General features: G+C 38.0%; 1 protein-coding gene across 1 annotated transcript; it reads left to right on the top strand.

The window, feature by feature from the left end:
* zbtb32 (zinc finger and BTB domain containing 32) lies at positions 1 to 10,270 on the top strand. Its single transcript, XM_085473523.1, has 5 exons — positions 1 to 81; positions 2,982 to 4,033; positions 5,002 to 5,105; positions 6,699 to 6,863; positions 8,991 to 10,270. Exons 2-5 carry the CDS (start codon positions 3,012 to 3,014, stop codon positions 9,218 to 9,220), a joined length of 1,521 nt encoding a protein of 506 aa, XP_085329649.1. The 5' UTR covers positions 1 to 81; positions 2,982 to 3,011; the 3' UTR covers positions 9,221 to 10,270.
* Positions 10,271 to 13,374: the final 3,104 nt, after the last annotated feature.

The following is a 13,374-nucleotide window of genomic DNA, read 5'->3' as shown; positions in this document are numbered from 1 at the left end:
CATGTCACTTTAGAAGTCGCTTCACAGTCATGATGCGAGGTAGCTCATCGTTCGCCTTGGAGAATATTCACTAAACATCTGGTAAGTGCCTCATTCATGCAGCTTGTTGCTTCTTAGATTTCCAACACTTGAAACCACAAGAAGATGCACCTCAACATTTCTCATCTTTGCTCTTTTTAACTGTCTAATCTTTGATCTACTGTAAACACAACTTAGCACTGTGCTACTGATATGTTACCCGTTGAGGGTTTTATCAATTGGGTGTCAACTCTAGTGCTTTACGTGTGAGCTCTGGAAGGGTTTACTTTAACTACTTCTCTTGTCAAATGTGTAAGGCTTTACATTGACATTGATTATACTTTTACTAAAAGGAGATCAAACACCTGCTAACTATGGCACAACTCAGGTCTACATTGATCCGAGCAGCTGCAGTGGGAACAATATATTATACCAGGCAGTTTATGACAAATAAACAGTTAGATTAAGACAAATAGATTTAAACCAGGTAAGCGTGAACTTTGGGCACAGCATAAAATAACATTTATAGGCCAGCAGCTTCCAGGAGAGCACCTCTATATGCACTACAGTGAACAATCATAAATTATACAGTACTATTGGAATTACATAAATGTCACCAGAAAGTCAGCACAGTATTTGAAAACACATTATAATCACAGTTAAAATGAAAGTGCATGAATTGGCACATAATGCACTCTGAAAGACATCAATAATCCTGAAAGGCCTTTGCAAGTAAGACAAGAGCATCAATATACAGATGAAAGATTTGTTTATGACACATTTCTTTTCACATCTCACCAAAATCTCCTTGGATTTAAAATAATGTTAATTAAAAATTTTTTTTTAATGATTATAAATACATTATGTAATGTTAGTGTGTCCTTGCTCTGTTAGTCAGAGCAAGGACTAATAGACTCAAACACAGCTGTTATCCAACTGCAATAACACATCTGAATACTACAAAAAAATGTCCATCACGCCACTCTTGTGTTAATCTATGCACGGTCTGAAGCATGTGTGTGGGAATGTATGTGAATGTTTTACTGTTATATCTTATTAGTATTTTAAGTATTCTATCTATTTTATTTATTGAATTTTATTGTTTTATTTATATTTTGATATTGCTAGGGATGATGCAATGATCGGGGACCATTCTTAATTTCGTTGTTCTCATGACAATGACAATAAAGTTTCTGATTCTGATTCTGATTCTGATCCACATGCTTAATTATATTGTCGTCACGACTGTGACAACTAATACGATAATGTTTTAATAATGACATTGGTATTTTATTATCATTATTGGCGCTGTTTTAACGTAAATGCAGGTCACTTAAAATGACTATGTGGAAAATGACGAAAATTGTACTCCAGAAATTTTAATTGTTCTGAAAAGAAAGTTACTTTATATGTAGCTTTGCAAAATCAAAGCATTATATGCGCATATACTTAATATATCTTTATATTTGAAACCGTAAATGCCATACTGGGAAATACGGGTCAACGCACTTTATATTCATCTATGCGGACAATACCCGTCACTAAACTGACATAAGCTTGATTTGCACACTGAATTCCCTACGTGCTTTCGACACTGTTTATGTAGAATTAAACATTTAATAATTGTCTTGACTTTAAAAAAACAAAAAACAAAACCGATAAATGCATGCTCAAATGAAAACTCAAGTACACAGAAGCACTAAGTAACTTTGTACTTTCGATAATGGCCTTGCGCCACTGTCACTTTCACTCTCACTGCTCCATGCTGTACCACTTACACCTACATATGAGACACAGCCAAATAATTGACAAATATAAAAACTAAAAATAATTTGAAATTAATTAAAGCAAGCTAAAACGCTTTTAAAAGGCTTTAAAGGATTAAATCGCTCATGTAAACTATTTTCGTGAATTTTTACGCAAGACAAAAGATTTTGATTGGTGCATCATTTATGCACATATTTTTTTTAAATTCCAGTAATGAGACAACTAAATGTCATTTTGTTTCACATTTACTTTTCATTTACAGTCACCATCGAGGTACGGGTATGGGTTTGCAATTGCGCAAAAAAAGACAACAAAAAAACCTTCTGAAATAGCTCACAGTACTTGTGACCTCTGCTTCAGAAACCGACCGCACACTGTATAATCATAAAGGTTCATTATAGACTTCAGACGGTGTGAAGATGACAAACTTTCAGGCATCCGGTAGTTTTAGCGTACAGCCACAGCCTCTTCATCCATGTATTCTCAATATTAATGTTAAATTCCAAAAAAATACTTACATATTTACATATTCCACCCCTGCAATATCTTGCATCTGATGTTTACTGTACTCAAATATGGTCTTATTGTTGTTGATGTTCAAACTTTTTACTCATGTTTACGCGTGTACAGTCATTAGTCATGGTTTCATATACTGTTAGGGCTTTGTGGCTTTAGAGTGTGTATGTGAACTCTGAATATCAAAGCTTTCACATAAGAGTACATTTCCACACAGCAGCCAGGCATTCATGCATGATAACAGACACAGTAGTGATTGAGGAAAGTTTTCTTGCAAATATGACTCTACAAAAAGATACAGGATTTTTTTAAAGAATACTTTTAAAAAACTGTTTTGAAAAGTCCCTGAAAATGAAATTGAGTTACACCGGTTCTTTGTAATTACACAAATAATAAATATCTTTGTAATAATCATGTTGGGTACATTCTGCCCCCTCAGCTTTCACTATAGGTAATGCTCTTTGGAAAGGGTGGAAAAAAACAGTGCAAACCACAGAGAAGTATATCTGTTAATCACAAGCCAATCTGTGCTGCTGTTTTTCAACCTGATTTTCCAACATACAATTTAGCATTTCTGGAAATGTCACATAGCAATGTGGCAAATAGATGGAACAAACTTTCAGATAGAGTGGGCATAATCTGATGGGATATCTCTTTTGGTTTTGGTTTTCTCTTCTCAGACTTTTGATTATACATCTACACCTTCAGACATGATCAGAATCAACAACACCCAATACTTCCACTTCCTGGAGCAGGCAGATGCCTTACGCCGCTCAGGGTCACTCTGTGATGCTATAATTTCGGTAAAGAGTCAAACTTTCAGGGCTCATCGTCTAGTACTAGCCTGTGCTAGCAGAACTTTAGCACAGCAGCTAGCCCGCGGAGACATAGACAGCCCTGTATGCTGCACTCTAGAGTATTTTTCACCTCACACCTTCCAGCAAGTTCTGGATTTCACCTACACGCAAGCTCTTGAGGTCTCTGTGGATGATCTGCAACTACTGTTGAAAGCTGCACAACTGCTGGAGATGCAGCCACTGGAGGATCAGTGCAGGAAGCAGCTGGACACTCTTGACTGCAGAGCAGAAAAGCAGGAAAAAAGAGACAAAACCACTGATGTCAAAGTAGAAAAGGAGACTCCAGAGGGACAAGATCAACATTCAAACGCAAGTCCATTTAATGAGGATAAACTGCTTAAGAGGTCCTTCCCTGGGAATGAGGCAGGCACTGCCATGGAAAACCTTTCACCCTCTACTCCTACTAAGACCCACAGCAGTCCATCACCCCCAAGAAAGAAGGCCAAACTGTCCCCTATTTCAGAGCCAATTCACAGCAGAAACAGTGCTGTTGCCAAGCCTGCTAGTAGCAATTCCTCTTTCTCTTATCCATGGACTTTCTCTACAAACATGTGGGACTCTGTGAGCACCTTGCGGCGAATAGCAGAAAACTATCCAAGCTTACTTGCAGCTCACCCTCTTCAGTCACCCAACCAGTCCTCTATACCCTACCCATACTCTCTCTCCAGTCCCCAAATGTTCCCCCTACTAAGTTCTCATTTTCAAACCCCAGGTCAGAACCCCATAATGGGCTACTCAGGCTTCCACCCCCGCTATGCACAAAACATTTACACTGGTCCAACTCGAATGGGAAACATAATCAAACAGAGCCTTTTAAAAAGAAAAAGATCTAGCCAGAAAGCATTTCCTGGGACTGTTCAACCTGGTGAACCAAGGTAAGACACAGTTCGGACATGATTTTGGAAACTTGGTTGTTTTTTTTTCTAGTCATTATCTCCAAATTTTTCCTCTAATAGAGTAATTTAGAATCCCCCGATTTGCTCAATTTTTCCTTTGTGACAGCTACCACACCTGACTCACTGCTTTTTGGGTAGATATGTGTTAACAAGCCTCCTGCATTTTCCAGCTACATCAGTTTCACCTGTTAACCCTTCCTTGCCAGTCCAGGTCTGTGAAATTCATTTTTGAGAAGTTATCATCCTAGCTTACACTGCGCAAAAGGGCTAAAAAAGATATATATATATATATATATATATATATATATATATATATATATATATATATAAAACATTCATAATATATATATATATTTATATTATGAATGTTTTATATATATATATATATATATATATATATATATATATATATATATAGTACGTTTCATTTATCATCAAAGTAATAACCCACTTCACCTTGTTTTGTTTTTATGTGATAATTTAGCGTATACACATTGCGCACTGTTCCTCACAGCAAAACCAAATAGAACATAACGGGGAGCCCCCTAAATTTCTCCCCTCCTTTGCAAATTCGAGAGTTTCCACACACTGAAATCTTCCTTTACTGTTTAGTCTGGTCTACCTCTTTTCAGTCTTTTCTTTAGCATTGAGCATGTACTAAACATATAAGTATATTGTGGTTGAAATTTGAGAGGAAGGAAGTTTTAAGTGTCTAAGGGACGTAATTTGTGATAACACGTAAAGCAGTAAAACGTATGCAGACTGACTTTTTTCCATGTGCCATTTTGAAGGTGTGCCTTAGAAGTCGGCACACAGAAACCTTTTTTTATATATATATATATATTTGTGGTTTGTGACTTTGGGAGACAAATGAAGGTTTACATTTTAAATTAAAGGTATAATTAGTACATTTGTTTTTTTGCAACTGTTAATTTGTGTGTCCTCAGTTACCCCGAAGTGTCCAAAACCAGCAAAGACAGAGGTCAAGACTGCCAACATTGCAGTCTACGCAATGATCCGGTGCTGCGGGAGTCAGTCTCCACACAGTTAGGTAATGATATGAGAAACACAAAACACACACTTTCAATAATCAAAACACGCTGAAGCTACATTATTATTGTAAAAGTGATCATCCTGTGTAAAAATGATAATTTTAACAAGATAAAAGTAAAAAGTTATTTTCATGACCCCTAACCTCTGCAGACTCCAGCTGTGTAGCAACGCAATGGAAAGTGATAAAAAGAGTTGTGGTTTTTGAAAGCAGGGTGCAGCAGGAGCAGTAGTGTGGTTACTAGATACAGCTAGATACATGCAGTACAGTATGTACTGCATCGCAACAGTGGTTTGTCCCATGCCAAAAAAGTCAAACATATTGATTTATTATGTCGTTCTAATATTCATTTCATCCACACAAAAATGAGTTACACCATCTGTGCGTTTGCATGTTTGTGTGGGTGAGTGTGTGCACATGAAAGTGTACAATCAGCCTGATAAATATTTTATCAGATGTTGAATATCTTTGCTCAATGGAACATTATAATCATGCTTAAACAGATTAGGCAATGGTAAAACTGTCTTACCAGCAGTTGCATCTTAAATAAAATTCAGAGTTTTCTTGCTGCTGCATAGAGTAAGGATAACAGTAAAACAATCTTTATTAGCATTATTATTTTGTAAAAGTCAACCGAGAAACACCCATATTATTTCTAGATCTTTACAAAACAGACGTGTTCAAACCTTATATGAGGTTAGGTATTTTTTAGCAAGAAGTGATATATTGGACAGGAAATGCACTAATGACAACAGGTCTCAGTAGCTTGTGTTTAGAGTGGTAAGTGTTCGATTGTTGTGGTTTATTCTTTCAATTTCCCCTACTACAGTACACCCCCTTCTCCTTTCAGCATCCTGTCTAAAACTATGAGGCCCATGTTTTTACTTGATAGACCCTAAAAAATATAAGGTAGTGTAAAGCTTCAGTGGTGCTACCTTAACCTCAAAAATCACACCTTTATAATTTTTAGAGGTGATATGCGTGCATAGTGACAGGAAGGTAAGCTTGTACCAACTGAATTTATTGTCTCGCAACAGGATGCTTAACAAAAATAGACGTGCCTTAGAAATGCAAGTGAAATGCTGTATGTCTAATGCTGTGCGACTAAAATCGGTTTTTAAAGGTCTGGCAAAAACTGTGGTTATTTATTTTGAAACAGCTGGTTGAGTTAGCAAGTCAGAGCAAGAGACTCTGCGAGCATGACTACTAACATCAGCTAAGGCGGGATTATCACTAACAGTTATCTGACAGTTATTTATCAAGAAATCGATTAACACACAATTTTGCAGAGCCAGCTGTGAACCCGTTAGATCTTCTCTTTTTTGCAAGATACAAACATGCCAGCATTAATCAAATTGTTTTCAAAATTATTTTCAGGTACATTTCCTGGTTATCCACTACCTGATTGTTCAGCGTCGCAGCTCTACTATAGATTCAGCCACATTTATGCAATATCTTGTTGTTGTGTAGTTCCATTCCAGCAAGCAATGCAAGCAGCTTCTATCTGACAACATACAACTTACAACAGAAAAGGTCACCACAATATTCGCACCAAGATCTGTTTTTTATATTAAAATCTGATTGTTTTCAAAGGCAAAACCTGCACAGGATGTCGGTTCTGCGGACGAGGAGACGTTACACCGCATGAATCAGAGACCAGAGGAGACCACAGAGGAGAAAAACCCTATCAGTGCCAACATTGCCCTAAGAAGTTTAGTCTGAAACATCAGCTGGACACACACCACCGAGTACACACTGGTAAGCGCATCTCTTCAACAGCAGTGCATCAGCGTATCAGATTATTTACTTTTTTTTCAAAGATAGCTGTGAGAATTTTCGACTTATAGTGCAGCAAAGAATCCTCTGGCTTGACACTGATGGAAAATGATTACCCACAGCAATGACTAATAATTTAGAAAAAAAAAAAGAAATTAAATAAAATCTATAAACATAGGTCACAAGTGTTAACCTAGTTACAAAATGACGTCTGATAAATCTGCCCAGTATGTATTTACCAACTCTGACTTTGAAAAGCATGTTTAAAAATAACAACAGCAACAAAGGTCTGACGTTGTTTTAGTCAGTGGGACTTGGAAAATCATATCAGAGACAAGGCATGGCAGGCTACAGCCAAATTAAGGAATTTATGAATAACTGTCACAGTTATACCATTTTTAAGTATCCTCATTATAATAACTAAGAAGTTTTTGTGTTTTTCAGTACATTTAAAAAGTGTCTGCACTTTTTAAATGTACAACCGGGCCCATGTGCATTACTGCAGAACATCTTCGGTAGTAGAGAGTTTTCCACTCATTCTAATACTATGAAGTTAACCTTGCAGAATATGAAACTTGCAGACTTGAAACTTGCACGCAACAGAGAACCTAGTCAACAAAGGGCATCATGTCTGTATTTAACTGCAAAGCAATTCTATACATTGAGAAAATACTAAATAGTAAAGAAAATACATTTCCAAAACACTCCTTAAAGCTTTATTATTAAGATTACTTTGGAGACACTGACATTAGAAATATTCACCATGATGAATGTCTAGCATTTGCTCTGCATATTGGGTTTTTGGGAGTGTAGGATTCAGAAGCTTAAAGCAAAAGAAGAGAATTTAAAAATGATTTGCACTGATGGAAAGGACATGAGCTAATTTGCTTAAGTTGAGGTCTGTTTAGCTACAGAAATGGTAATGAACATGAGTCGGTCTTTCAGATAGGCCAGTGTGTTCTAGGATAGATCTGCTTCACAATAACATCTTTTAAGAGCAATTTTGATGTCTCACAAATCAACGAGTATCTGAAAGACTGAAAGAAGACACTAAAAAGAAATTCCCGGGTATATTACTTCATAAATAAGTCACTTCTTTTTCAGGCGTTCACACACTTAGATGTTTAAAAGCTCTTTGGAAAGGATTTTGTTTTAAACTTTTAACACTACCTGTTAAACCAGTAGACTTTTTTAATAAGCACAGATTTTGTCAGCACATTTTATTAATATGAAAATGTAAGTTTTTTTTCTCAGAATGACTAAGCTGATATTTATCTATTTCATTTTGTGTTGCTTTGACCTACAATCAAATAGAAAAACCGACTTAGTGGAAAGCAGATGCAAGTGGTGCAAAGCTGGATGATTTGCATAAAAGTGCCCCAGTTTACTCTACTCATGTTTACTCATTTAAGAAGTGTGTCTGTTGAGAGCGAAAGAAAAATTGACCCAATAAACAGTTTTAGGATTTGACTAAATATTAAACATTGCATGTATACCAGAATTTATGCCAATCAGTAAATTTATATGTGCAACCAGAATAGAACCAATTCAGTATTCAAATTGTGAGATGTGTTCTCACGATCTATAGTACAGTCTCTTGGTCATGGCATTTAATAGTGATCAGGGGGGAAATTTTTTTTTTACAGAAAATGATAATGGAACAGTAAAAATGACCTTTGACCTTACAGATATAAAATGTAATTTTACCCTAACAGACATTTGTACAAAATATTTTATTTATCTGATGAATTCTTCAAGTAGGGCTAAAATAGGTACTTTGAGAGTTCACCGTGTGAAACTGACTTTGACAATCAAATTCATCAGTGCGTTCTTGATAACAAGTGAATGTTTGTGCAAATTATGAAGAAGGAAAAAAAATCCCTTGAGGCTTTCAAGGTCGTATGTAGCCTACATAAATACAGACAACCCAAAAAAACATAACCCCACATACTACATCTACTGGCACAGAGGCCCGTGCTAAATAGATTGTAAAACGCTGAAAATAAATATGTTTTAAACACCCTTTCTCAAGTGAGCGCTCCTCTCTTCCACCTCCTTTCTCTTCCTTCCTGTGCCCCCTACCCTGCTCTTTCTTCTCTCTGCTTCAAGGCGAAAAACCATTCGAGTGTCGCCTCTGTGGTCAACGTTCACGGGACTACTCGGCCATGATCAAGCACCTGCGGACTCACGGCGGGGCCGCACCGTACCAGTGCACAGTGTGCCTGGAGTTCTGCAGCAGCCTGGTCGCCATGCAAAGACACATCAAGAGCCACGCAGTGCAAGACTTCCCCCCTGACTGGAGCATCAACAGCACCTACCTGTATATCTCCCACATCTGAGCCACGCCTCACAATCCAACTGCCTCCATCGACGCGAAGTTCTCAAGAGTGTAGCTGTAATGTGCCCCTCTCAGCTATAATCATTACATAGCCTACACACAGCTAAGCATCAATTATATTTCTAAAGATAAAATTTAAAAAAAAAAGTATGTATGGTAATGTTTGAGAAATCTAGAGGGCCATTAAACACTTACCCCTAAGTGAAATGCAAGATTACAAACTGGAGTGTAGCAATAACTTGTATACAAACTGCAACTGTTCTGTATTCGCCGTCAAAACTACAGATCAGATCAATACAGCACTAATTTCCAGTGATATGTCAGAAAAAGATATTGAAAGTGTTTACCATGCATTAAAGCCACATCAACAGCTTATCCTCATCGAATGACGCAGGCATCTTCTCTCCGACTTTCATTATCACTTGACTGTTGTATACCGTAATCTTTGTGTGTCTGACTTAGGTTTACAGCACCCTCTTGAGGAGAACCACAGTAACATTATGACAAATTTCAACTGAAATATGCAACATAGTGTCCACATCTATCTTATTCTGGACAGAAAGAAAGGCGATTTCTCCAGAAACAATTAAGATGAGTTTAAGCTGTAGCAGTACTGGTGAGAGAACTGGCAGCAAAAATGTTAATATACAAAAAACAGTTTAAAGGAGGCTAAAATTTAGCAAAGATGACACCTGTCCTCTCATTAATAGTGACTAGTTAGCTTATATCATCAGTATTATCACAGAGCTTTTGCATCTATCCCAAGCTTGATAGTGAGAATAGTTGAGCGCTTTCTTTTCTTTATTTGGACGTGCTGTAGTAAAAGTCACTCAGAGGTAGGCCTGCCAACTTAAATACCTCCATAAAAGCTCCATACAAGGTTCAGGATTGAAATTATTACATACATATTATGTATGTTTGCACACTGCTTCCTGGAATGAGCTTTCAGTGAAACTCTTGGGTCTGTTTCCATCAAAATGTATTTGTTGATTTGTACAGCATTATCCTAAATGTGTATTAGCTGTGAAATAAATAAATAAACATTATTAATCTTTCACTCTAATTTTTTTTTCATACAGATGTTGATGTAAATACACATAGATATAAACATAAAATGCAAAGTGCAAAATCTTTACATTAATTACACATAGCAAGTACCCTTATTTTTCACCTTATTTTTTTAAAAATACATAAATACATACGTTGACGTAAATACACATAGATATGAAGAAAAAAGGCAAAGTGCATATATATATGTGTGTGTGTGTGTGTGTGTGTATATATATATATATATATATATATATATATATATATATATATATATATATATATATATATACGTGTGAGTGAGAGTGTACATAGCTTTGAAGTCACTATAATAAGATGAGAGGTCCCATTAACTAAACACATCAGAATCTGAGAATTTGTGTCACATTATTTTATGATATAATGTGATTATATTATAGTATAATTTAGATATAATATATTTAAATGTTCAGTTAGCCATTAGAACCTCACACAGGATGCGTCCAATTGTGATCAATGCGGTGGTAGTACATGTTATAAAGACAAGCAGTTGTTTTCCTGGTCCCCTTTTCAAGGTTTGGTTCCAATCGGTCTGTTTGGTATTGGTTAAAGTCAATATAATGGCCTTATAAGTCACATATTGTGTGTTTGTGTGGCGGTGTGTTCCGTGTTCTCTTATATTTAGTACATGTACGGTGCATCTCACAAAGGCTGTAATTCATCCAAAACAGCGGTGCAGCACCTCGCAGCAAAAAAAAAAAGATTACGTTTGTTAAAAGTCGCGCCGCTTAGTTCCGTCCTTGCACGGTTTCACAGAGGGCGTAATAGAAGACGTCTGCACGTACAAAAGTGGTCGGATTCTCGGCGCCGCTCCTGTGTCTGACTTCCTTCACTGCTCGGTGCAGCTTCACGCTGCTTCCGTTAAAAAAAAAGAGAGGGGGGACTATTTTAAGCGATACGAGGCGGAGATACACTAGTACGCTTCTGAAACGCGTTGCGGCGCGTCTGGTTATTTTTTTTTTTTTTTTTTTGTGAGTGGGCGCTATCAGCTCCGACTGCTGCGTAGGAGCCGGAAAGTGACGCAGTCGCAAGTGGGTATTCCCGGGCAATTGGAGGGCGGTGGGGATGGGGGGGGGTACGAGAACCAAGTCCGTAGGTACAATAGCAGTCACAGATCAGTGACATGTCGAATTTCGTTTGTGTAAATAAAACGTACCAAAATAACACAACCGCTGTGAAATTTGACATTTTGATGTACTCATTTACATTTATGCATCATATTCTTACCAAGCTCGTTTTTCCCAACCACTTTTACAAAACTACTTTTTTCTTTAAAGGGAAATGCGTGAACCATACTACTGAGTATTCATATGCTGCAGATTTTTGTGCCAAATTACAACAAAAGAATTTGAAACATGTTGCAAGCCCGACTCTTTTGGGCCTCTGTCGAAGCCAGTGGCTGAAACTGTAATAATGGGCCAATTGTAGCAGTAAAAGCACAAAAGTAGAAATATGTTGCATGTGTCATGTTAGCAAAGTACCTTGGCTAACTATGCACAGTACAAGAGCAGAATTATTAGGGAGGCTGGCTAAGGCCTTATTGGCTCCCTGCTCTAATCTGCTATCTTAAAAGCTCCATTTACCACTTGCATAGTACAGTCTGCTGTAATGTTCCCTCTAAGCTGCGCACGTGCGCAATTGCGCACTGCTGGCACGGTCTCTGCGCACAAAAAAAATCCAACCTGAATTAAAATTAAAACTTTAACAATTCTGTTTTGCAGTGTTAGTCAGTAAGTGACTGGCTGCTCCCGTATGGAATTAGAACGATCCCATCTTATCCCACAATCCAGCCAATAATGCGATTCACATTCGTATATATGGAGCTAATCAACGTCCTTATGTGCCGACACCAGTGTTAGCTAGCAAAGCGGCGTGGCTGATGTGGAGTGAAGCCACGTTAATGACAATGTGTACAACCATTGGAGATGTGAGCAGGACAGTCGGAAAAATTGATGGAAAAAGTGTGGACTTTATACCAGTTTTTAAATTGTGTTGATAGGCCACGTAAAACCAGAGTTATGATAAAAATAAATTTGAATTTGAATATATGCAATGTTTGGTTTTCTTCCTGAATACTATTGTTGTTTATATTTACTGCGGGAAGAAACGGTAAAAACTGCATTTTATAAGGAAAGCGCTCGAAAGCACTCTCCGCCTGTGAGCATAGCTGGAGTGGCCATCGGCCCACCAGGCAAATGGTAATGTTTCGTTTTAAATGGGCCGATGTTTTTTTTGTTGTTGTCTTTTTTCCCGTAACGGTGTAAACAGTGAAAGGTGGCGGATTGGACAGATGCTGGCAGACGTGTAAAAATAACTCAATTGTTTGGTAGTGGCTATGGTGGAGCTTTCACAGATTCAGTAAAATTAGCAAGTGGTGGAGGCCAGCAGATAGATGAGGGAAAGGGGAGGCGGAGGAGGAGAGACACAAGGCGGCCGCCGGTCCGACTGTCAGGTGAACTGAGCTTCGGGTGAGAAGTTATGACCTGCAGTCTATCTGGGTCAGATATAAACCAAGTTTAGGTGTAGTTTATTTTCGTTGTGCTAATGTGGCAGGATGAATGTTATCCCTCGGTCCAACCCACTTTCAGCCTGGCCCATTAGGGGGCGCTGGTATAAATAGTGGCCATTTGAGTGTCTCTGCATTGCTTGCCTGTGATCTCCTTTTTGGTCACCTGACTTCCTCGGTGTGGTAGAGATCGTTTGTGGGTTACTCCTCTAAAGTCTCCATCGCGGCTGGTCGTAGCTATAGAAGCCTCCTCTGAGCTATTCTGCTTACATTCTATGACCCGGCTTATTTGGAAGTGTGGGCCTTAGTTTTGCGCCAAGCTACGCGAACTGAAGTGCTGCTGTTTTGCCTTGCTGTGCTTTTACCGTCTGTTCCCGTTGTGAGAATTCTTCCCTGCTGCTGTCAGCTTTTACAGTGGACGTCGGCGTGGACAACGGCCATATGCATGCCGGTTATCGGAGTCAGCTGGCGTGCATATTAATTGACTGTTAACTTATCGTCGTGTGGACGGCAAGTTGGAGCAGTACGGTGATTCCGTTTGCTCCAGATTTTAGAGTTTTATC

This window comes from Copadichromis virginalis, linkage group LG11 (assembly GCF_057382275.1).
Source record: "Copadichromis virginalis isolate Kocher_CV1m ecotype Utaka linkage group LG11, C_Virginalis_male_GT1.1, whole genome shotgun sequence".
Lineage (NCBI taxonomy): Eukaryota > Metazoa > Chordata > Actinopteri > Cichliformes > Cichlidae > Copadichromis > Copadichromis virginalis.
Note: the sequence above shows the minus strand (reverse complement) of the source record. Positions and strands in the feature narration are given on the sequence as shown.